This window comes from Pelobates fuscus, chromosome 4, assembly GCF_036172605.1.
Source record: "Pelobates fuscus isolate aPelFus1 chromosome 4, aPelFus1.pri, whole genome shotgun sequence".
NCBI classification, from domain to species: Eukaryota; Metazoa; Chordata; class Amphibia; order Anura; family Pelobatidae; genus Pelobates; species Pelobates fuscus.
Window position 1 is genome coordinate 96,698,144 of NC_086320.1, and position 27,258 is coordinate 96,725,401.

The 27,258-nt window shown below is 34.6% G+C and overlaps 1 protein-coding gene across 1 annotated transcript in view; it reads left to right on the forward strand.

Annotated features, from left to right (window-relative positions):
* The window catches only part of ST18 (ST18 C2H2C-type zinc finger transcription factor), a 280,418-nt gene that overhangs the window by 87,327 nt on the left and 165,833 nt on the right, over window positions 1–27,258 (forward strand). The window contains exons 3-4 of the mRNA XM_063450436.1: window positions 17,104–17,158; window positions 18,172–18,202. Of these exons, the coding sequence (XP_063306506.1) occupies window positions 17,104–17,158; window positions 18,172–18,202 (86 nt within the window). The remainder of the gene's footprint in view (window positions 1–17,103; window positions 17,159–18,171; window positions 18,203–27,258) is intronic.

Below are 27,258 nucleotides of genomic sequence, written 5' to 3' on the forward strand. Positions count from 1 at the left end.
AAAAAAAAAAAAAAATCTCCATCTCGTCTGAACACAGTACTTTTATTTTGTGGGTATGTTGTCAACTAATTAGAAAGTAGTGGATTAATTAAATATTTTAAAATTTAAAAAAAGTATAACTTATAGCATTTTAACGTTGTTAGAAAGATCATTTAGATATGAAAATATTTAAAAACGAGTAGTACTTGTTATAAAAAAAAAATAAACCTTTAATCTTCTGGATGTAACAAACAATATCATTTATATATATTAAAAAAAAAAAAAAAAAAAACATACAAAGTGTAATCCTACCAGGATTATTCATTAACATTTGAATTGTTGGAGATTTTAATTGAATTCTAAGTGAATTTCAAATTTAAGACCAAAGAAGCAAAAACTGTAGGTATTAATGACTTGGAGAATTTTTTAAAAGTCTTGAGACTTTGGACTTGAATTTGAAATTTGTTTTGAATTTACTTTAAATTCCCAACAATTCTCGCTTTAGTGAACAATCCTTTCTTAATTATTTGTATTAGTAACTTGAAATTGGCTCAGCAAGTTAACCAACATTTTACCATTTTGTCAATGAGTAGCCCCTGGTTAATAGTAAAAATTAATAAATGCACCAATATATATGCCATGCTGTTCATACAGCTCAAAATATTTTGTGTTGAACTATAAACATGCACCTGCACATTGCTTTAACGGGATAACAATTTGCAGGTTTTACTCTTATGAATAAATCTTGCAATTACCTTTTTATGATGCCCTCTAATGCCTTAGTGAAACCCTTTAATAGAAATACTTGGCACACATTTGCTACCTAAGGGAATAATAGAATTATTTGCTCAAGTCATTTGGCAAAAGGACATAAACATATGGTTTTGTTTTATACTTAGCTCTGCCAGTTGTGCTAGGTTACTTGGAAGCTGTATATTATTGCATATTGAGACAACTTAACGTTTAAGCTAGTGAATATATTGTTCTCATTATATATATCAAGGACTCTGTGTGAATTTATATATTTAATGCATTCTTTTTAAGATATGAATGACTTGAAAAATAATTGGGCTCTAAGTAGTTTGGTAGAGTTATTCATTAAAGTGGGAATTGTTGGGAATTCAACATTTATTTATAATGTTAGGCCAAATTAGTCAAACTGACAACACAGCTGACACGGAGAAGTATTTTTTGTGAGCCCTCACAGTTTTTACCCCCAACACACATGTATTATATATGTAGTTTTATTATGGAAGGAACTTATTAACAATTATTTGTTCGTTTCTGGATTTGTTCCCCATATATTGAATTGTATTGAAATTCAAATTGCATAATTTAAATAAAAATAGCTGATTTGAAAAAAAAAATCTAACTTCGAAAACAGCCACAAATTGATTATTTTTGCCTAAATGTTACTATTTGGAGTTTTATTTACTATAAATCACCTTTTAATGAAAAATAACTGAATTGACTTTTAGATATACTTGTAATTAAAAGGTAGCTATTTCAACTCATTCCAAACACTGGGTGGTGTTAATAGAAATAAGAAGGAATTGCAACTGAAATACAAAAGTTCAATCTAAATATCAAAGCTGGGAAAATATAACCTTTAAATAGATGGATGTTTTTAGCTACTAAGGGATTTCAAACAAATAAAGCAATCAAATCAGAGTTTTATCATCGGAATGTATGTTTACAGTACAGTATTGTGTGTACAGGTGAAAATCTGCCTATCTGTTTGAATACACAATTGCATGTGTGTAAAGTATGAATGTGTTAATAAATGTCTGCATGTGTGTGTGTTGCAGACTATCAGGGCTAAACACAAGATTATGTCCAAAAGGACAAAATTCTATGAAAATCCCCAAATTCCAACCAGAATGGCAATTCTCATATTTACTAATGCCAATTCTATTTAAATTACTTGATCCGGAAGAATCTGTATCCGAAGCATTCCGTTTTATGCATTCGTATCCCATACAAACTATATGATTCAGACTATGTATAAAGCACCAATTTTAAACTGAATTTGGCCTGAATGCATCCAGCAGGATGCATATTCGCAAATTATCGTTCACTTTCTTTTTGCAAGCAAACGATAATTTGAAGTACTGGGCAGCTGCCACATGTGCTGGCCAGTTGCCACATGGTTAACCCTTTCAACGCTGAGTGCCACCAGGAGGCATATCATTTGTATTTTAAAATCCTGGGCCAAATTTTAACAATCCAGGTCCATTTTTCAGTCTTCCAGCAGCTTTCGGTCCAGCTGAATTCCGCACCAAATTCAGGTTTATTTGAAGCCCGCTCTACAAAATCCAAACATTGCAAAATAGTGTGAATGATATCTGGATTCTATCTGGATTCTATTCAGCGCTATATGGTTATGCCCCATTCAGTACAGGGTCATTCGGACATACAGTGAATACCACTGTAAATATACAGTATGTGTTGTTTGTATACAGGTGTGTGGTGTGCAAAAACATAATTGTGCTGCGTAAATGCATGAACTTAAAACTGAAGATGGAAAGGAGGAGGCAGTCATACAGGCGGAGTTTCCCCTTGCATCTCATATCTTACTTATTTAAAGTTTCTCTTTCAATTTATATGATATTTTTCCTAATCTACTTACATATCTCCACCTTCTAATATTTTGCACATTTATCTCATCTATTCTGACCATTTCTTTCCTTTTTCATTCATTTAATCTGTGTTGTCATTCATCTCATATCTCTTCTTTATTGTATCTTCCTTCATCTTCTCTTTTCCTTAAAGCATCTATTTCGCCAAAAATGTATTTCTGAGTACTTTATTAAGATAAAATCTTTAAAAAATATTCATATTGACAGTTTTAGAATTTCATTTAAATTCTAATGTAGTCAAAAGACATTATAAGACTTATAAGAAAATGTAGGAACTAAGTTTGCTTCCGCTGTCATGTTTTGAGAGTCAGACATTGTTTCACTCATTGTGAGACTTGATCTATGGAAGCCCACATGGTCTCACCGTATTCTACATTGGCATCATTGTTAAATTCTCACATTTGTTACAGTACAATTCTGACATGATCCCTAGCAGATAAAGGGTTAGGAGCTGTAGAAATAAGATGTTGCGGGAGATATTCAGATGAGAATAACTGCCATTAGCTGCACCCCCAGGCCACCACACTCTTATCGGGAATCTTTGAGGAATATGCAAAGACCCACAAATGTGACAGAGTCAGCTCCCATTCATATTATTCTCATGTCACTTCTACTTATATAATATTGTACTGTTTAATAATCTCCTTTAGCCTAACCTGGTAGTCCAGTTGTATGGTAGCAGCAGTAGTTATTTTCTCTATTGGCACAAGCTTCTGTTCACATTGTTTACTGTTTGTATGAAGCTCCAGTTGATGTAGGAGATAGTTTTGACATCATATCTCCATTCCATACATCAGAGTTTCATGAATAGCTAACACTAAGAGGAAACAAAGAGCAACAGTGTGTGCTGAGAAAGGCAAGTACTGATGTTTCCGCAGTGCCTTGGGGTAAGTAGACTTAGCAAGTCTTACTTTCATTATGTGCATTAGTGGCCTACAATGTATCAGTTGATATGCTACAAGCCATGCCAAGCACTGCCTGAGGAACATGAGTACTCCCATATCCCATGGATGTCACAAAGTGGGCAATAATATGGAGGGAGGAAAAATATGTCTCTCCATTCTGTCCCTCCTCATAGTCACCTGCTATTGCAGCAAACTTCTGTTTCAACCCATGGTGATGGAAAGAATATTGTAGATTCCAAAAACACATTTAAAATGCCAAGACAGCTGCAACAATCAGTATGTCCTCATAGAGGTGCATTGAATCAATGCATCTCTATGGGGAGTGTTCAGCGTCACCACACAGAACATTAAGATGCAGAATGTAGGTGCAGCACACAGTGCAGCACTAAGATAGGAAGCATCTCTAGTGGCTGTCTGAGTGACTGCCTTTTGTCTGAAAAGACATTTAAAAGCCTACAGGGAGAGGCTATAGACACTAGAACCACTACATAAAGCTGTAGTGGTTTTGGTGACTATACTGTCCATTTAAATTAAACACAAATTAATCCCTTTCCTCCTAATCCATTTATTCATAGGCTACATTTCATGTTTCATTGCTAAACAATTACATATAGCCCATTAATTCCCAATTAGCTTAACCTCTAATTCCACTAGTTTCTCAATCTGCAAATGAAGAGGAACTGTAAATGTTTGTCCCCCTTTTGCACACATGAACATATAAGGCTCTATTCAAACAGTCAGAGTTATGAGACCGTGTAAAACTACAACTAGTTTTATCCAGACACCTGCATTTCTGCATTTTCAAATACAAACTGTATTTCATATTGTGGTGGACTGTTTTGGGAACGGCATTTCCACAAATGTCCCTTTCTAATACCCATAAGCTGTCAAGTGTACAACTTTTATTAAGTTTAGTTTCTCCAACTACAGTAGACACACTATAGCTATTAAAGTTGTGTCTAAAATAAATTTACTTATGGATGCGATTGCATAATGCCCAACTTGACAAGAATAATAGCACTCAACAAAAGTCAGTTTAGTTACAATAATATGAAACTGGACATTTGGACACATTTACTATATACTTCATTACTTTATGCACTAGCAGGTGCAGCCAGGTTAATATTTGACAGGCTCGGCATAATGTGGCTAGAAATACTATTTTATTAGCTCCTACTATGTTATTCAGAATGTGCCAGTCATTTGCAGTAAGCTGCCAGTTTTTTGCCAGTTAATAAGTGCATTATGATTTCTATCTATCTATCTATCTATCTATATTTTATACACTGTGCATTCATTAAACAAAATAAAATAAAAACACAATATCTCGACTCTATTGGGAAAGGGAGCATACATCTGTGAAAAGCACCAATCTCTTACTCACAACTCCCTTATCATTATATTCTCTTGTCCCATCAACAGTGGGCATCGCCATGCAAAATCATACCCATGAGATCCTCACTGAGACACACACAAGAGACACCCGGAATACAAACTGTGCAAAACAGATTTCAGCTTCTTTGCTCATCATTAACATGTAGGAGACTTGATACAGGAAAGAGATTTTATCTCCTAGATTTTATAATCTCTTTAAGCTCAGGAACTTTATTTTGAAACTAGATGCATCAAACAATTACCTTTGTTTTGAACGTGCAATAGATATCTGATTTAATATGTATTATGCACTTACAATCTGGAAACGATCCTTATTAACTTATAATATAAATATATACATGCTTTGAATATTAATGATGTGGTTGCCCATGTATGTTTATATAACAAATGATAACTTAATATTAAAAAAGTCACTATGACTGAGAAATACGTTGTTAAAGTAAATATAGATTATTTGCTATTGTATCCAACTTGCAATAAAATATTTTAATACAAATTGGAACAGGAGGGATTCCTGAATTGCTTTATTTAGAGTCGACTGTCTGGAATGAATGTTCATTCTTTACACATCTATTCCTAATGTAAATGAAAGTAATATTAAACCAAAAAAAAAAAAAAAGTTGTGTATTCACAAAATAATAACTAGTTAAAAAAATAAAACATTTTCAGCAAAGTATGCATATTTATTGGCCTTCATTTGTGTGTTAACAAACCTTAGCCTTCTTTTCATAAACAAGCCCAGACTGCTTTTAATATTGCCTGTAGGCTTGCATGTCATATAAAACACAATGGATAAATAGTATATATCGGTTTAACTGAACATAATACATACTGCGTTCTGGAGCTGTTTATCTCAATAGACTATAGTAATCAAAAGTAATGAACCTATTATGTGCAGGACCTTGGAGAGCGTAGAATGGCAGTAAAAGTGTGGCACATAAAAGGTTTATTAAAGGAAATTAAAGTCCATCATTGCCACACCTGCTCCCCTATTATAAGTCTATGGCAGGTCAGTGCCTTCAATCACAACTCAGCAGCACAGAATAGATCATGTTTCCCATTACAATTACTTTCACAAAGAGCACACTCACTAACAAATCTTCAGCTTGTTCACAACTCTGTAAGCCAAGCTGTACAAAAGGCTGCCTTCCTTAAACAATCACACTATATATGCATTCTGTTTTAAAGCAGTTGCAAAAATATTATTTAAAATCATATTAAATTATTTTCATTGTCTTTCTTGGTAACAATCATACGTTCATCCAGCGTTTTAAAGATTTTAGCCAATCACGTTATTTAATAAAAGGAAACATGGAAACATAGAATGTGACGGCAGATAAGAACCATTCGGCCCATCTAGTCTGCCCAGTTTTCTAAATACTTTCATTAGTCCCTAGCCTTATCTTATAGTTAGGACAGCGTTATGCCTATCCCACGCATGCTTAAACTCCTTTACTGTGTTAACCTCCACCACTTCAGCTGGAAGGCTATTCCATGCATCCACTACCCTCTCAGTAAACTAATACTTCCTGATATTATTTTTAAATCGTTGCCCCTCTAATTTAAGTCTATGTCCTCTTGTCGTGGTAGTTTTTCTTCTTTTAAATATAGTCTCCTCCTTTACTGTGTTGATTCCCTTTATGTATTTAAATGTTTCTATCATATCCCCCCCTCGTCTTTCCTTCAAGCTATACATATTAAGATCCTTTAACGTTTCCTGGTAAGTTTTCCTTTCCTGTGCTAGAAACCAGGAAGTTCCCTCTAGTGGCTGTCTAATAGACAGCCACTAGAGGTGGAGTTAACTCTGCAATGTAATTATTGCAGTTTATGAAAAACTGCAATAATTACACTTGCAGGGTTAAGGGTAGTGGGAGTTGGCACCCAGACCACTCCAATGAGCAGAAGTGGTCTGGGTGCCTGGAGTGTCCCTTTAATTTGGCTAAAGTGCTTTATGTGTGTAGAGTGTGTCCTCTTTTTTTCATTTTACAAAAACTTCAGATTTTAATAGAAATAGGCACTTTTTATATTAACTCGGTTATACGCTCTTGGCTTTTGATCAGACAACTGGTTCTTTTATTTCCTGGTTTGGTTAGCTCAGTAAACTCAAGTGGTAGCAATTGCCCATTGCATTGGGCAGTCTGTGATTAAACAGCCACAAATAGTCTGGACAGGGTTAGAAGGAGAGGACTTACGAAAACTTTAGGCAGCTTTTAGAAGATGTGTTTGGATGTGCACCTATAAAAAAAATGCAAACGGGTTAAATGATAAAAGCCTTTATCCTAACTATTCCAGGCTATTCCATGCATCCACTACCCTCTCAGTAAACTAATACTTCCTGATATTATTTTTAAACCGTTGCCCCTCTAATTTAAGTCTATGTCCTCTTGTTGTGGTAGTTTTTCTTCTTTAAAATATAGTCTCCTCCTTTACTGTGTTGATTCCCTTTATGTATTTAAATGTTTCTATCATATCCCCCCCTCGTCTTTCCTTCAAGCTATACATATTAAGATCCTTTAACCTTTCCTGGTAAGTTTTATCTTGCAATCCATGAACCAGTTTAGTAGCCCTTCTCTGATTGCTCTCTAAAGTATCAATATCCTTCTTGAGATACGGTCTCCAGTACTGCGTACAATACTCCAAGTGAGGTCTCACCAGTGTTCTGTACAATGGCATGAGCATTTCCCTCTTTCTACTGCTAATTCCTCTCACTATACAACCAAGCATTCTGCTAGCATTTCCTGCTGCTCTATTACATTGCCTGCCTACCTTTATGTAATCAGAAATAATCACCCCTAAATCCCTTTCCTCAGATGTTAAGGTTAGGACTCTATCAAATATTCTATACTCTGCCTTTGGGTTTTTTTTACATCCAAGATGCATTATCTTGTACTTATTCACATTAAATATCTTTCCTGGTAAAATATTATATAAATAAATAAATTAAATGTCAGTTGCCACAACTCTGACCATTTTTCTAGTTTACTTAAATCATTTGTCATCTTGCTTATCCCTCCTGGAACATCAAAAGTTCTTATTATTATAAACCAGCTGTGATCCCTAAAATATTTCATCTTACTATTATATATGTTTACCTACAAAATGTATGCTTTATAATTTAGGTATAGTATTTTAGAAGTAGAGTCTACCTTATTTGTCAGTAGAAATTTTGTTAAAGGGACATTATAGGCACCCACACCACTTCTCAATAAAGTGGTGTGGGTGCAGTGTACCTGTCCCTTTAGCCCTACAATGTAAAACACTGCAGTTGCAGAGAAAATGCAATGTTTATATTACAGGGTTAAGATTGCCTCTAGTGGCTTTCTGCCATAGAGCCACTACAGGCACTTACTGCGTTTACACAAATTTTAACTCCATGAAACAATGATGGGTATCTTCATGCTTTGCAGGAGGGTGTCCAGAATTTTTAAAATCCCCATAGGAAAGCACTGATTCATTGCTTTCCTATGGGGAAATCTTAATGTGCTTGTGGCACCCGCTGTGCATGCGCACTAGATTTTCCCCATTTGGTGATGGAGTAGGAGTAGCCAGACCCAGCACCGAGGGATCTCACCCCTGGAATCAGGTAAGTGTTAAAAGGATTATTTAACTTTTTCATGGCTGGGGAGAATCCGGGGTTTAGGGGCGCCGGAGGCAGAGGGACACGTTAGTGTTCGGATTACAGTTTTGTATTTCTAACACTATAGTGTCCCTTTAAACATTTTTATAAAGGAAATAACTCAAAATATTTTGTAAGTTGTTAGAATATGTGAACACAGAGATATGTTGCTATATGAAAACGCATTTGGCATATCCATCAGAATTAAAACATTTTTGAGTTGTTAAATGTTCTGCCTTATGTCAAACTAAGTGTGCACTTAACAGCTTTGCGTACCCATTCACCCTTACCCAAGAAACAAACTGCTACTTTTACAATGTAAACGTTTTATTTATTTTTTGCAATGGGCTTGAGACATATTCTACTATGTATGCCAATTCATTTGCATGTTTATTACATTACAAATATACAAACACACACATTTGCATACACTAACCCCACAAAAATTTGTGTTTTACATTAAAATATATATATACGTCCCAGGTCCAAGCACTCAATGCTCCCGGTCTTTTAATGCTCCGGTGCTGTCTCCAAACAAATTGTTTACGATACCAGTAGAGAGCACTCAGGAGTCTTTCAAGGTAAATTTCATCTGTTGCTTTATTGAGCAATTACAAATTCACACAACGTTCCAGTCGACGTTTCAGTCTGTAAAAAAGTATTTTACAGACTGAAACGTCGACTGGAACGTTGTGTGAATTTATAATTGCTCAATAAAGCAACAGATTAAATTTACCTTGAAAGACTCCTGAGTGCTCTCTAATGGTATTGTGTATATATATATATATATATATATTAAACAATACACAAGATCCAGCGCACTCTCCTATCTACTAAACAGCAACTTCAATGTTGACAGATTTTATTAGTTTTTAAAAGTTTTTTTTAAAAACACCTTATCTAGGCAAAAAATAATGGGGATTTAGTTACATTATATGATCATACATTGCATAAGCCTGCCACAACGTCAATGTACCCCATCTTTGGCAGGTCCTACTCTCACAGTCTAATGTCTGCTCTTATGAGATTAACCCACTTACTTGGGAAAAAAATTCCATCTGAGGCTCTCTGCAGTACAAGGCTAAATAGGGACCTGAGATGAGGCACCTGTGACAGGGAGGGGTGCAAAACCAAGGAGTTGGCTAGACTCCCAAATATATACATATGGAACATGGGGGGTGGCTGCACTCACCTGAACATGCTTAAATGGGGTGCTGCTGGGGGCCATATTATACAATAAACAATACACAAGATCCAGCGCACTCTCCTATCTACTAAACAGCAACTTCAATGTTGACATATTTTATTAGTTTTTAAAAGGTTTTTTTAAAAACACCTTATCTAGGCAAAAAATAATGGGGATTTAGTTACATTATATGATCATACATTGCATAAACCTGCCACAACGTCAATGTACCCCATCTTTGGCAGGTCCTACTCTCACAGTCTAATGTCTGCTCTTATGAGATTAACCCACTTACTTGGGAAAAAAAGCCTCAGATGGAATTTTTTTCCCAAGTAAGTGGGTTAATCTCATAAGAGCAGACATTAGACTGTGAGAGTAGGACCTGCCAAAGATGGGGTACATTGACGTTGTGGCAGGCTTATGCAATGTATGATCATATAATGTAACTAAATCCCCATTATTTTTTGCCTAGATAAGGTGTTTTTAAAAAAACCTTTTAAAAACTAATAAAATCTGTCAACATTGAAGTTGCTGTTTAGTAGATAGGAGAGTGCGCTGGATCTTGTGTATTGTTTATTGTATAATATGGCCCCTAGCAGTACCCCATTTAAGCATGTTCAGGTGAGTGCAGCCACCCCCCATGTTCCATATGTATATATATATATATATATATATATGTATGTATATATATATATATATATATATATATATATATATATATATATATATATATATTATATGTTCTTTCGTTGTTTTAACCTCTATATCACATTGCATATGTAATTTTGTTTAGAAATGTTTTAGACTTGATCCAAAATTCTGGAGGATTCAAAATTATGTTAGTCCATTGAAAAGCTATAAAATGATACTGAGAAAGTCTATTGATTTATATCTATTTGTTTTACAGTTATTTCACTCAATATCAAAATTAGTGTTTTAATAGTATGAGTTGAAGCTGTAATTATCATTTGAAATATATCATTATAAATGTATTCAGAATGTCTCACAGGTCTATGTTGATGGAACTGAAATCTATTGGATTATGCTATTAAGGAGTGTGTTCTGGCCTGCTCTTACACAAATTATTAAGATTAAATGGACTGAAACACTTGTTAAAATTGTGGAAATAATGTAGCAAGCACAGGTGTTAGGCAGAAATATGTAAATGAGAGTGGGTTGGATAAAATTGGATTTGGTTGCACTTTGTGAGGCTTGTAATATTCTCTAATAGGTCAAGTTTCCTGCCAATTCACTGCATAAGAATTCCCAATCAAGATCCTGAGTAGCCTATAAAGGTTGAAAAGTAGTGTTTTCTTAGCTACTAAAGAGAGAATTTGAGAGCCACATGAGGTAGAAAAAAAACAGAAAAATATTATTTGGGAACATGGACCACAGATAAAATGTTCAAACATACTTGTCTTGTTAGTTAAATCGAGTAGTGCAAAGAAGGGCATGCCTAGCTGTACTGTCTGACAGGTATTTTCCACTGATTGTTGATTTTTCCTCACATATATGTAACTTATAATATTCCACTGAAAAAATAATAATTCTTAAATCTTCAGAAAAGTGAAATTAAGCAATTACAGATGCAACATCAACTCAAGTTTCAAAAATAGTCTCCCATCCATCCCTAGTTGCTAGCAAGAACCACAATATTGATTCACCACTCATTTCTCCATCCCCTTGAGCATGTAGTGGGGTTAAATAATACAAATCCGGAGTCTGGAGGTTCGGCTCAATGATTTATTACCCCCACTTGACCTTTTAGTGTTTAGTAGCCTGTGATGCTGCCTCCATTGGTACCCATCTTTATGCTTCTTAATTCCCTGTGGCATCGTATGGCATTACCCAAGGTGCCATACGTGGATTTAGCAATTAACAGGACTCCAGTAACTAATAGCAGATGAAGCACCTGATTAATATTTCCCCACCCCAGTGCAGTTGACTGACAGCAAATTATAATTCCTATTCTGCTACACATTGGATGAAATGAACTACTGTACAAGACCCCACTTAGGTATAGGGTTCCCTTATATCTACAATCTACCCACTCTGTTTTATAGGTTACCAAATGTCACAGTAAGAGAGGATATGCCACTGGGAGATCTGTTCTGCATATTTTAGTTTATTTATGTTACTTCACTAATGCTTGCACAGCATGCAAACTGAAATCACTACATATGCCTCTGAAAAACAACAATTTTTAAATTAATTTTGTTGGTTTTGTTTGGTATGTAGTGAATGTCTGAAGCCCTATATTTTTTATATAATTATTTGTTGCCTTATTTTTGAACACAGCCTTTACAAATAATGTGTTCGGTATGTTTTGTTTTTTTTTTGTTTGTTTTTTAGCAAATATGGATTTACTCAGAATTAGGCTACCATTTTATTATTAAATATGAGAATTGAACTTTGAACTATTAGTATTATTTGCATAATATGTAGGACAGCAACATATTCCACAGCACTGCATGATGGAAAATTGGTTCTCCAGCACCGTTCCTCATTGTCCCCGTCAACATCCGTGTTTTAATTTCAGCTTGAGAAAGCATGTACTGCTGCCAGGCAGGGGCACTGCTCATAATAGCTACTCAAATCAGAATATCTCATGTAGGACATAAAAAGAGGAAGAAAAAAAAGAAAACAAAAAACATATTACACACAACCACAAATAGCTATCAACCATGTTAACTAAATATTAATTTGATGCTCTTACAGATAATGTCTGGAATACATTATTACTAATGCATATTTTTTAATAGTTTTTAAGCAATTTCTGATTTTCAGTTTATTATAATTTACTATTTGTTGAATTAAACCTAAGGGGTAACTTGCTCAGAGAATCACATGTAAAATGTGCTGAGTGAACATTTTATAGTCACCTGGTGGAGTTGTTACAACAATTAACCACTTCACTTCCAGAATTGAGTATACACGTTGTTACTTTCAGGTACTTACAGAACATATGTGCATAATTAAATTTAGTCTATACAGCCTTATTCACACCAATATATACTCTAGACATAACTGTCTCTGCCAGAAGCAACCAGTCACTGATTTAATACTTCCAAGCATGCGGAAAATGTCAGATCACCCACTCCTTCCAAACAGAAAAGAAGGTTTCGATGAGTTATATCATTCCTACAGTCAGGGAGTGGGGGGAGTGAATGGACTATACTATTTAACTGTTGACATTACATTAGCATTTAAGAGAGTGATAACAATTACTACAGTAGTTTTAAATATCATTATTTTAGACCTACCTGATTTAACAGTATTTACTGTATGGGGATATTATGCTCAAATGCATTCTTTTGCAATTCTTTTGTAATTGAGATTTTCAGTAAGCTGCACTGCTAGTAATGCCTTTAGGGTCATTACAAGTACCTACAAGCAAGTTATTATAATTTTTTTTTATTTTTTTTGCCATACTTACAATATGCGTGTAAAATAGTATTTTTGCTTCTGTATTAAGATGTCAGGCCGCCATGTGTAAAATATCAAGACAAGACAAAGGATACTATGTACTGTGGAATCACAGTCAATCACATTCTCATCACTTGTTATCAATTACTGCAATTATATGATTAATTCTCTCTGCCATCACCTTCAAATTCCTCTGCTACCTCTTGTCTCATCTCCCCATTTTAACCTTTAGATTGTAAGCTCACGGGCAGGGTCCTCTACCTTTTGTATTGGTCTGTTTACGCTGTATTGTCTTTTTCCCAATTGTACAGCGCTACAGAATACGTTGGTGCTTTATAAATGCCAGTAATAAATAAATAAATACTGTTATAAAATTGTAACATGACATGTAAATAGCAGGCAGACCTCACAGACAACAGGATATAAAATAACAAAATAATTACCGTAGTAAAATAACGTGATGTTAATAAAGCATCAGAATAGACGTGAAACACATACAGAGCCCTCTTAGGTATTTAACCTATCTTTTCAACCTTTTCTTTTTAGTTTTTATCCCCTGCCAGCGGGCACATTGCTAACTTTCTATTTTTGCATTGATGTTTTTTTTTTTTTTTTGGTTTGGACACTACTGCCATGTTACAATTTTATAACAAATAAAGATGCACTACTTATAAACTATCTTGTTTGAATATTACGGGTGGTAGTGACTGTGGACCTTTTGGAGCAAGGTGGTGAAACCTTCCCTTTAAGAGGCCCTATACATAGTTTTTAAAAATCACATGCTTATTTGGAAGAGAACGAGAAGCAGGGCTTTTAAAGAGAATTATTTCTTATTTGATGGAACTTCCTCAAGATGTATCTTCAGTGAACAGCCAAATCACACATTTTAGATATCTTTGGAATCATCCCCACATTTTGCCATTTGGCGGTTAATTAAATCTAATGAAATCAGCTTTGTAGTGAATACTAGGCTTGTGTATAAATGAGTTTCAGCTGCTACAAACAAATCAAGTGCCTTTTAAACTATGCCCAAACAAATCAGTCCATCCGGGATTATCATTAGCTATTAAATATATGATATATAAATATAGATTTATTCTATTACTGCTCTTCCTTTTTCCCTCTTTTGGTCAGTTTTTACTTGATCTGTAATTAACAATAAACATTTTGTGGCTGTCCCTGAACCATCAATAATCTATTTTTCCATCACTCTTATTGGGTTATATTTGGGTGCATCGTATGGAACGCCAAATCACAAAAAATCAAGAAACAAAACTGTTCGTCTATTGTCCATTCTGTTTGTTTCATGTTTTGTCCAAGTTGTTGCTGTTAGAAAAGTTATCAGAAATGTTAAAAAATTTTCACATGCCAAGAATTTTAATATGGTTATTCATCAAGAACTGAAAGTTGTCTGGACTGGAAAAATTTGGTTAAAATTATTGAATTTTAAGCAAATCTGCAATTCTCAAAATTCTATATTAAGGTAAACAATGTTGCAATTTGCTTATTTTAAATAAATGAACACATTTTATAGTCTCTAAAGTACAATCCAGTACAATCAGCAATTCTCAAATGTGGGTCCAATATAAATTATAGTATTCCCATACTTGTGAATCACTGAACCTCAATTTTAAATTTATTCTGAACAAATTCAGAAGGCAAATTTGCTAAATAAATTAATCAGCTGTTTGCAAGAGAACCTACAGGAATTAGCAATATTTGTCCACTAGTAGACCAAGAAACCAAATGAAAAACTGAGAATTAAGAATTAAAAAATAATTTAAAAAAATATTAATAATTTAATGAATATAAATAAATTATAATATAAATTCAATAAAATAAAAATTCATTGATGTGTATTGGTCACCTCAAAGGAGTTAGACCTCTCTTCCATACAATTTGCTATGAAAATTGTGCTAATGAATTAGAATTGACACCTGTCTCCCTGCAAATTCGGATCAATCAATTTGCACAAATTTAGATGAATGGGATTTGCACACAGGCAGCTGCCAATCTTATCTAATTCTCATTGGATTTGAATGCTTGGTTGCATATTTCCATCATTCAGTTTTAGATTTTAGCCTTTTGGTTGCATTAGACAGGCTGAAATCTGATATTTTTTAAATTTCAGGAAAATCTGGACATTGGTAAATGTGCATTTAAATGCCTATGGTTGCAACATGGTGTGAGCATGATTAAATCCATCCCATTTAAAGGGATTTTATATAGTGTTAGGAATATAAATCTGTATTCATAACATTATAGTTTCTTCTGGTCCCCCTCTCCGGAAGCTAAAAGGTTAAAAAAAAACACGTTATTTATTCACCCGATTCCAGATCTGCCTTCTCCGACATCATCCGACAGGGGGCCTAGTGCGCGCGTGTGGTGCGCTAATTAGGCCCTCCCTATAGAAAAGCATTACTTTAATGCTTTACTATGGAGATTTCACTGATGTTGGATGTCCTTGTGCAGAGCGTGAGGATGTCCAGCATCATTTAAAGGAACTCAGAGTCTGCTAGCATCCAGGAAGTGCCTCTAGTAGGCAGTCTTAGTACTTTAAAGTAATTATTGCAGTTTCACTAAAACTGCAATGTTTTACTTTGCAGGGCTAAGGTGGATATGGACACTGCACCCAGACCACTTCAATGAGATGAAGAGGTCTGGGTAATTATAGTGTTGCTTTAATATCTGCAGTTTCCCTTTGTCAGCTTGGCCATATTTAGTGGCCCAAGAGTGACTGATGAGCTGCATGCAGATTTCAAAGTGAGCACTGCATACAGTCTTTTAAAATGGTATTCAAATGCCCCCAGCACAACATGGTGTGAGACAGATTAATTCCCTGTTCACACATGGGAGTCCCAGGTACTAATCAATACCTGGTGCCCCCTTTATCATCCGCACTAGTATTTGGGTAGGATTAGGGTCAAGGTAAGGTTGAATGCTGTTTTAGGGCTGGGAATGTGAAGGGTTAATGTTGGGGATAAGGATAGGGTGGGTATATGGTTAGGGGTAGAGTAAGCATATGGTTAAGGATGGTATGGTATGGTATGGGGGTGGTATAGGGTTAACATTATCTACCCATTTAGATCCTAGACATATGAGGCATTTTATAATCTGAACTGATATGTGAATCAATTTTGAGGGTGTTTTTTTTCTTTAGTTGATCACTTGATTTGTAACAAATAGTATTTTTAACATTTTATGCGCACTTAATGCTGTGTTAGTTATACATATAGGGCATCAAAATGAAGGCCTTTCCGCCCACTAAATAAATAATATATAATATGTATGGGGTACTTAAAGAGAAACCCATACATTTAGGTGGAACAAACAAATAGAGCAAATTCACGGTTTGTTTTGGTTCATAACTTGGACAACTGTTTCCGTCCTTAAGAGCTTACATTTATTCATATTGCCTATTCTTCTATAAGGTTAACCAAGAATGAATAGAGGGCATTGTTGTAAAATGCATGTTACAGGTTAGACATTAATGGATCCAATTGCTGTCTGATTTTCACTAGTGGGTCTGCACAGTTAAAACAGGATTTTTTTTACATTACTTTGAAAGTAGGCATTTTATCTCATTTTGCTTAAGTAACTCATATTTGTTTTATTATTTTGTTTTATTGACCCAGGACATACTTGAAAACAAGATAAATCTTAACGTATCTTTCCTGGTAAAATATTTTATATATATATATAAATACTATTACAATTTTGCTGGGTTCTTTAGGAGTTAGAACATTCTGATTCTTGCACCATTGCTGACACTTTTTTCATTGTTGTGTTAAGTGGGTAGGCTGGTACAAGTTTTATATTAAAGCATATACATGTTTATATTCAATTAATATTCAACAAGTGATCGCCTTGTTCTTTTACAAATAATTTTATCGCAATGGATAGAGAAGTTCCTGTTAACTTTAAATATGAACTGATAAATGTACATTTATATTATAGATGGCTGTAGAGGGAAATGACACAAATCTATGCACAATCTCAAAGGAAATTAAAGGTACGTTACATCTGTTTATTTCTTTAAATCAAACATTTAGAATATGTATATTGACAATAAATATCAGTAATCCAATCAGGCATTTTAAACAGATTAGCTTAACTTTAGACAGTAGACATCATGATCCCACCACTTACAAAGTATTAAATATTTTCATTCAATTTCCATGAAGTATGTGATGCATAAATGAAACCTGTCAGGGTGTATCTCGTAATTGTTAATTCTTTAATAGACGAAGTCTATAAAAAATTGGGGCCACTATACAATGAAGTGGTAAGGCTGCAGGTAAACCAAACTCATTCCCATCCCTGGCTCCCAGAACATGGAACATTGACAAGTGCTTTTTCAGTCTTATGAGACATTTCTCCTGAATAAAAAGGTCTGATGTTCTCAGCTTTAGTCTGTTACTTTAAGGGATGTATATCATGATTTTTTTCAAGATCAAATTATACATGATATTTATAGCATAATGTAATCACAGAAAGCTTTTATTGTCTGTGGATGGCAATGCACCTTGATTTGTAAATAAAATACAATTGCAGATGCTCTCGTTGAGTGTACATAATAATCTTCACTTCTGTGGTTGCAGCTTTTTATGAAAATGCTAGTGATATATATTCAGTGAGTTAAACTGAAACTGGCTTCCTCATTTATTATTTGAACTGAGTGTGTTTCAGCAAATGTTGCTGTTATAACAACATGAATAATTTTGAAACCACCTGTTGGCTCTGTCAATATGTTGTGTACCCTTGTGTGGGCAGGTATTGATAAACACCAGCTTTCATCCTGCTCAGATCATTTAGTGTTCACAAGAGCAAAGCTTTTACACCACATATCTCATGAAAAAGGATCTCTAGATATATGGATTAGATAGATAGATAGATAGATAGATAGAACGTCTTTTTTCTCGCAGTTTGCAATTTTTTTATAGTTGCTATATAGTTGCTATTTTTTTATAGCTCAATGACCTCTGAAATATAATTTTATTTATTTGAATGTCTCTTATTAAATAGTTGAAGAAGACTCACTTGCACAAGAGCTCAGGTAAGAAATCGAATACGTATTTATATTACTGTAAATGTTTGCATGTTATATAGTTTGATGCATACATGAACAAAAGTTATGGTAATACATAATAACAGTTTACTACATTGCTACTACCATTTCAAATATAACGCAGCACACCAAATTTAAATTATTGCTGAGTAATATCAATAAGATCGCAATTTCTTAATGCTTTTATGATTATGTCATAGTTTCATAAAAAAACATGCCTTTATTGTGGTGTTTATTAACATGTAGGACTGGAAGGAAGCTTTTGTAGAGAGCCTTACTGCCTCACACTATCACAAACTACCATCAACTACTACAAACAATCACATATTGACATAAAACTTACAGTGTAACTTACTGTTATAGTCAACATATCCTCCACAAACTCTAAAAACAATACCCATTATAATCACAAACAAAGACAATTAAGTTTACTATTACAACAAAGCCTCACAATTTGTAATTGGTCTTCACTAGATGTGTGATTTCAATTGTTGTGTTGTTTTGTGTTTTTTGTTTTTTTAAGGATCACTATAGTGTCAGGAAAACAAAGTGGTTTTCCTGACACTATAGTGCCCTGAGGGTGCCCCCACCCTCAGGGTCCCACTCCCGTGGTGCTGAAGGCACTTATTCCAGCGCCGGGCTCCCTCGGTGCTGGTGACCTCTCCTCCCCCGCCGACATCAGCGGATCCAAATGCGCATGCGTGGCAAGTGCCGCGCGCGCATTCAACGTGTCCATAGGAAAGCATTTCTCAATGCTTTCCTATGGACTCTCTGCGCCATGGAGGAATAATATGCCTCCAGCGTGGCAGATGTGCCTCTAGTGGCTATCAGGAAGACAGCCACTAAAGGCTGGCTTAACCCCAAATGTAAACATAGCAGTTTCTCTAAAAAACTGCTATGTTTGCATCTGAAGAGTTAAAACCTGAGGGACATTGCACCCAGACCACTTCATTGAGCTTAAGCGGTCTGGGTGACTATAGTGTCCCTTTAAATTTACAGTTAGTTTTCTCAAATACATTGTGATTTATCGCATTATATTGAATTGGCATTGTATGTATATTCAGTATCAATTATGAACAACCTATAACTGTGTGATTTTTGGTTGTAGTTTATCAAAATGGTAAAGTAATTATGAGCAATTTGCTATCTCATTTCGAATATTGCTATTTTCAGTGGCCAGCAATTAGTTGCTAAAAAAAAAAAACCTGTTGCTACTGTTAGGAAGTAGCAACTGTTTATCCACAAAAAAATAAGTACATTTTATTAGGAGCAACAGGGTGTTACCAGATGCCTCTACCAAAAGCCAATCACTCATTGGTAGTGGCTAATAGTTTTATTATTCCCTGTAGTAGCTGCTGACTTCCATCTACTTAACAACTGGTTTCTGGATGTTTTCCAAGTTATTTCAACTCTTTACTAGCTGATGCTAACCCCCCTCCCCAAAAATATTATTGACAATTTTGGAAAAAGTTAAACTATGTTTAAATACCTTCTATAGGAGAAAATATATGTCAATTATATGGAATTACATTGAGAACCTAAAATACATATCAGAGCATATTAAATATATATTATTCCTTATGCTCAGTTTGGTCTTGGCTCATATCCACCTCTTTATCCCCTAAATCATGCTCATGTCTGATCGTATACATGCCACGAGGATCAATAGAAAGGCCTTTCTGTCCACTAAATAAATAATATGTAATATGTATGGGGCAAATGTTAATTTTTAAGGGCTTGAAAATTAACATTTAGAATCCATAAGGGACTTTAGCAATAGTAGTCTTTGGAATATGTATTTAATTGTTTTGAAGTTATATTGTTCTGTTGTGCTTGGTAGTTAATAGATAATTTCAAATCACATTATATAGTATACTTGGAGATTTATTTTATTCTGAATTGGAATTCATCTGAATTTGGACCAATCAGGTGGATTGTTCAAATTCCTGAACTCTGTGATGAACTGTAGCCAAATCACGGCTAAACGTGATTTTGAATTCCACCCAAGCAGCCCCCAAAAAAGAGATGATTGATGGGAAAAAGAGATGATCAAATTTAAGGGGACAGTCACTAAATGTTGATTTTATTCACAAAAGTGAGAAGTGAGCAACAGAGTAGAAAAATGATGCACAGTAAAGAAAAAAAGTCTATAATTATAAAATATATATTTTATATATTATCTATTTAATAAAGGTGTAATTTTTACATTTCTTAAATATATTTATATGTACAGACTTTTTTTTTTTACTTCTCCTGTTGTTCCCTCTATGGGTTACATTTTTACTTGATCTGTGAACCATTTGGCAGGAGAATAATCCCACAAGTGTTCTGTAAAATATGTGTGCTATGTAAGTATTTTGGAGTACCCTGATCTGTGTTTGTCATTGTGTGTATGTCTAACTGCATGTGTGTATGTGTGTGTATCTTTATGCCTGTATATGTGTCAGTTTGTGTACCTTTGTGTCTGTATACCTGCATGTGTGTCCGTGTGTGTGTGTATGTGTATCTAAATGTGTATATTAGTATCTGTATGTGTGTAGGTGTGTGAATCAGTATGTAGTCAGGGTCTGTAGATCTGTGTATCTGAATGTGTTTCAGTGAGTGTATCTGTGTGTGTTTGTCAGTGTGTGTTCACATCTCTGCATTCAAATGCCAAAACTACACACAAATGCACCCCTGCATTCAAATGTGAACACTTCATCTGTCGATGCTACATACAAACATACCTCTGTATTAAAACACCAACATTATATATAAATACATCACTGCATTTAAAAACCAATACCACACATACATAAATGCTTGCCTTCAAACTCCAACACTACATGCATACACATCCCTACATTCACTCCACACAAAAACATGCTTACATTTAAATATGCAAACACTGCTCAGTGCTTAATACAACCCGCAACTATGGGAAAATGGTAGCGCCCCTGCTGGCAAAGCACTGTGGGCAGTTGTACAACAGACAGGGAAATACATTTTGGCCACCCTTGTGATGGGGGGGGGGGGGGGCAAACAAATTCTTTCATTAGGGCACTGTGTTAGTTCTGTCACTACTGATATCAATTTGCTAAGCACATAACCTCTGAAAGAGGAAGCTCAGGAACAAAATACCAATTTGATGAGCTTTTGAAGCACATGTGTCATCTGCGACAGAGGAAGCTCAATTACAAAATGGCAAATATATGAGCTTCTTGACTGAGGTTCCTTAGTGATAAAGGAAGCTCATTAATAGTTCCCAATGAGTGTGTCATGAGGAACACCTGATCATTACACCAACAGGGACTTTTATGACATTGCATTCTAAATACATAAACATAAATATGTAATTGGTCCCCTCCTTTGCAGCTATAACAGCTTCCACTCCTTGGGGATGGCTTTCCACAAGATTTTGGAATGTTTCTGTGTGAATGTTTGCCCATTAACTCACTAAAGCATTTGTGAGGTCAGGCACTGATGTCGGACGAGAAGGCCTGGCTTGCAATCCCCATTCCAGTTCATCCCGAAGGTCTTCGATGGGGTTGAGGTCAGGGTTCTGTGCATACCAGTCAAATTCTTTTATACCAATTCTTTCATCCAGCCAGGTTTTTATGGACCCTGCTTTGTGCACTGGGGTACAGTGATGCTGGAATAGCAAAGGGCCTGGCATCAAGCACAGGTAGTGATACAGAAAAAAACTGGTTCGTGCTGCATCTCTCCGGGTACATGTGGGGGACATGTTTATTTATATTTTACCCACTTTAAAAAAAATAAATGATTATGCCCCTAGAGAAATATACCATGTGATTTGCATTTCCTAGGATTTCTAATTATATAGCAATCTCCAATTTTCAGTTAAGCAAATTCAATGTCAGTGTTAAAATAATTTTGTCCAATATAAATTCCTTTCTCTACCCAAAGACAACGATTGTGAATAATTATATATGTTATGTAATGCCCTGATTTCCTGTCTTTTATAGCAATGTACAATAAAACCAAGGTCACTCGGAAGATATTTGATATAATGTAAAAATGTAAAGCTATTCTTGTACTCAACTTGCAACCTTATTGATATAAATACATCATCATTTCAAATGACTACTATTTCTATTTTATTATTTGTGTTTGCTCCTAGGATAGCACATGAATGCAGTGCTGTTTAGGGTTTCCTAAATATTTACAAATGTACTTGTCTTTGAATATTCATTAAGTGATTATAGAAATATTGAGGTGTAGTAAAAAGGCTATACTGTGCAGAAATACAATTTTTGCCACATACAGAACTACTAGGCCCTCTTTACCTGTAATATCTCATTTCTATAATTGTAAAGCACTGCAGGATATATTGGCATTATATAAATGTTAATACTAATTCAGGAAAGGATAAGGTTCTATTATCTTATTGGATATTTATACAGTTGCTTCCTGGGACAAGTCAACGGTCAGTGGTATGTGAAAGGGTAGGTATAAATTGTTATAAATAAAATGATATATCACTGTAAAATGAGACACATGATTAATTTGGTCTCAGTTGGCTAGAACAAATGGAAACAGTGGCCTCAGTAGCAACAGTGGCTAGGGGTGCAGGGGGTGACTCCAAGGAGTAACTTACTCTGCTTGAGTAAGCCTCCCGGTGTCACCTCACTCATAGGTGCAGTGGCAGGCACAGTGGCAGCCACACCATGGTAGATCTCTTGAGTATCTGGCACATACAGCCTCAAAGGCAACATAACCAATCTGGAAAATGTAAATGTGCAAAAACTGAAACGGGCAAGCTCTTTTTAAACTTTTCGAAACCCCATAACTGTGAGACATCTCTGAACACAAATATGTTAAAATGTCAAGCAGAACTAAGAAAACTACATTTCATAATTTCTCACACTTTTAAAAACTTTATTCAAATAAAACACATAAATATTTAATGTGAAATCCTGTTTCTCCTAAACAAAATGATATATAATAAGTGTGGGTGCACTTAATACGAAAGAGGTGAATTATGATTGAACAGAAATATAGCGCAACTTTTAGGTTTTGTTTTGATTAGAACTTGTATAATTGCCTCTGTCCTTAACCCCTTAAGGACCGGACTTTTTTTGCGATGTTGTACATTTGCGACCAGGCATCTTTTTGACACTTTTGTGGTGTTTGTGTTTAGCTGTAATTTTCCGCTCTCTCATTTACTGTTCCCATACAAATTATATATTGTTTTTTTCAGGACAAAAGGGGCATTCTTTACATACCATTATTTATATAATCTCATGTAATTTAATTTAAAAAAAATGAAAAAATATGTTGAAAAATTGAAAAAAATACACGTTTTTTGAATTTTATGTGAAAAATCTTTTACTCATCTACAAAAGCGAATGAAAAAAACTGCTAAATAGATTCAAAATGTTGTCCTGAGTTCAAAAATACCCAGTGTTTACATGCTTTTTGCTATTTTTTTGCATGTTATAGGGCTATAAGTACAAGTAGGATATTGCGGTTTCAAAACATACATTTTTAAAATGTATTAATAGTGACATTGTAACACTATTATCTGTCATAAATTGCTAAATAACACCCCACATGTACATATTTTTTTAAAAGTAGACAACCCAGGGCATTCAATATGGGGTATGTCCAGACTTTTTTAGTAGCCACTTAGTCGCAAACACTGGCCAAAGTTAGCGTTCATATTTGTTTGTGTGTGAAAAAAGTAAAAAACTAAATTGAACGCTAATTTTGGCCAGTGTTTGTGACTAAGTGGTTACTAAAAAAGACTGGACATACCCCATTTGCAATACCTTGGGTTGTCTTCTTTTGCAAATGGTATGCCATCATGGGGGTAATTCTCATTCCTGGGCTACCATACGCTCTCAAAGGCAACGTAACCAACCTGGCCATTTTCAATGTAAAAATATTTGACCCATATATTTGACCCTGTAACTTTCAAAAACGCTATAAAACCTGTACATGGGGGTCCTATTCTACTCAGGAGACTTTGCTGAACACAAATATTAGTGTTTCAAAACTGGAAAATGTATCACAACAATTATATCATCAGTAAAAGTGCTGTTTGTGTGTGAAAAATGCAAAAAAAGTCACTTTCACTGACAATATCATCGCTGTGATATGTTTTACTGTTTTGAATCACTAATATTTGTGTTCAGCGAAGTCTCCCGAGTAAAACAGTACCCCCCATGTACAGGTTTTAGGGTGTTGTAGAACGTTACAGGGTAAAATACAGTGATAGCAAATTAAATTCTCTGGACTTTCGGCCTGGGTTGGCAGGCAGGTCCCTTAAATTGCAATCAATAAAATAACTTAATTATGTAAAATATTACATAAATACGCACGTAGAATTTAAATATATATGCATATTTATATATTTGAAGTCTACGTGTATATTTATATAATTATATATGTAATTTTGTATATGGACATATGAATAGTTTGCATTCTTTTTATTTATTTATATATACATAGATATATATACAATTTCATTCTAAGTGTATTTTGATATAAATATATTTATATATTAATATCAAAATACAGTTAGAATAAAATTTCATATAGATATATAATTTTCTTTTAATTTTTATTATTATTTTTAATTTTTTTAATTTAATTTAAATTATTTATTATTCATATTTTATAATATATATATATATATATACAATATATATAGTTATTATATATATATTATATATATACGTGTGTAATTTAATTATAAGTGTATTTTTATATTAATATATGTACATATTAATATAAAAATACACTTAGCATGACATTATATATATGATATATAGACATATATTATATAGGTATAATATATGTCTATATATCATATATATATACACATATATAATAATATTTTTTTTTTATTAACTTTCACTTTAATTTTTTTTTTGATTTTATAGTTGCAGGGAGACTGCCTGTCAGCACAGACAGTCCCCCTGCAGGCAGACACATGGACACCTATTGTGACCATGTGGTCGCCCTGTTGGGCGATTACATGGCCACAGGGGTCCTAAACCGCCATGGGGAGACTGTCTGGGCTGCAGGCAGTCTCCCCACAATGGGAGCACTGCCGATCGCCGCCGGGGGAATGACGGCGATCGGGTAAGTACATTGGACGGTTAGGACGGTTCGGCAACGCAAAAATGCCGATGACGGTCCTGAACCGTCCTCCGTCCTTAAGGGGTTAAAATGTTAAAAAGCATGCAGGGATAGTCAATAGACACCAGAACAACTACATTAAGCTGCAGTTGTTCTGGTGACGATAGCATTTTTGTGCTAATTTTTGATGTTCATGAAAAGCTTTATGCTTATGTATGCCATATAGTGAAGAATTGGAGCATTTACTAGGCACCTTTTATTTAAATCACTAGATCCGAGTGTCATGAATGCTGGCACTGCCTTGCTTGATTGATCTCTGTGTATCTACTACAAAGACACACATTTGGCACATTCCAATACCTGTTACAACAAGAAAAAATGCTGATATATTACCAAAAGGTTTACATCTGGGGTTAGTTGATAAACTACATGCAAAACATATATCAAAATTGCAGAGTTGGAAAAACATTTTTAATTTTATGTGTCTGTTCACTAAAGATCCATATAATTACATATTTTACCACTTGTCTCAGCACTATGAATCTCATTTTATTTTAAGATGAATTGCATACAGACATCTTTAATTAGAATAAAACATAAAAGTCAGTTGTTTTGCAAATGTAGAACGAAATAGATGTAGTATTGCAATCATTGGTGTGTCGTGTAAACATCCATCCATTTTGTCTAAACATACAGATATAAAAGAAAAACAAGAAGATGCACATAATTTTTCAACTGTAAACTTGCATAATATAGAACAATACCTTAACCCCTTAAGGACACATGACATGTGTGACATGTCATGATTCCCTTTTATTCCAGAAGTTTGGTCCTTAAGGGGTTAAAGCAAAGAGAGCAAGCTGATGTGGATGGGGATAAAATTAAGTGAAGTACAGAGCCTTGAATAGAGAAGATAAAAAAAATGCATATGGATAGGGTGAATTATACACCTATTTCAGTACCGGCAAATGGGTTTCTGCCCTAAGTGTTTACATTGTAACAACATGTTCTTTTGAACTCTGACTCAACCAGCATTGGTTTATATAATCTGCCCCTCTGCTCACCAGATGCCTAAAACGTTTATTTAGCTGTAGTTTGCTATCGTTGAAGTTGGATATGGTTAAGGGGTATGTGAATAACGTTTTCATTGTATGGCAGATTATAGACAGTTAATGTATGTTTGGTTATTACAGGATAATATGTAAGCTCCTTGCTCTATAGTCCAGAATACTGGCTGTACTTTGCGATGCTTGCTTGCTTCCCAGACAAAAGACAAGCTGATAGCCAATAGAAACTGCATTGCATGAAAAGATTATATTCATATTTCATTTGTTGTTTCGCCACTAAACTCTACTGTTTTGACCAAACATATAGAGTTTATTTATTGAACAGTGAATTGTAATTTTTAAGGTAAATTATCCAAATTCTGAATATAGTAAACAAGATGTACGCTTTTTTGTAGTTGTGAATGGTATGATATTGTTTCTAGCTGAATTTTCAACTACAGAAGGTCTTTTTTTCTCTCCACCATATCATTTACAGTTTTTTTTTCTTCCTCTGTGTCATGGCATAGGCAACATTTGGCACTACAGACATTTTGGACTACACCTCCCACGATGCTTTGCCAGCACTATGGTTGTATGTTAGAGCATCATGGGGGGTGTAGTCCACAACATCTGGAGTGCCAAAGGTTGCCTACCCAACATATGCCATGTGAAATATAATAGCTTAAAAGTTTGACATTGTTGGAAAAGCCTACAGTTGAGGGTCTGTTTTCCTTTTTCTATTGAAAAGTTAAATGAAAGTGGGCTCACTTCTTTGAATAAGTGACAAAAGTGTATGCTTGAAGGATATGTGTTTAAAACAGAAAATAAGGTTACTAATTATGTGACCTACATATTATAAAGTAACTTTCTAATATATCATGAAGTTCTAAATGCATATCCCCATTGTAATTG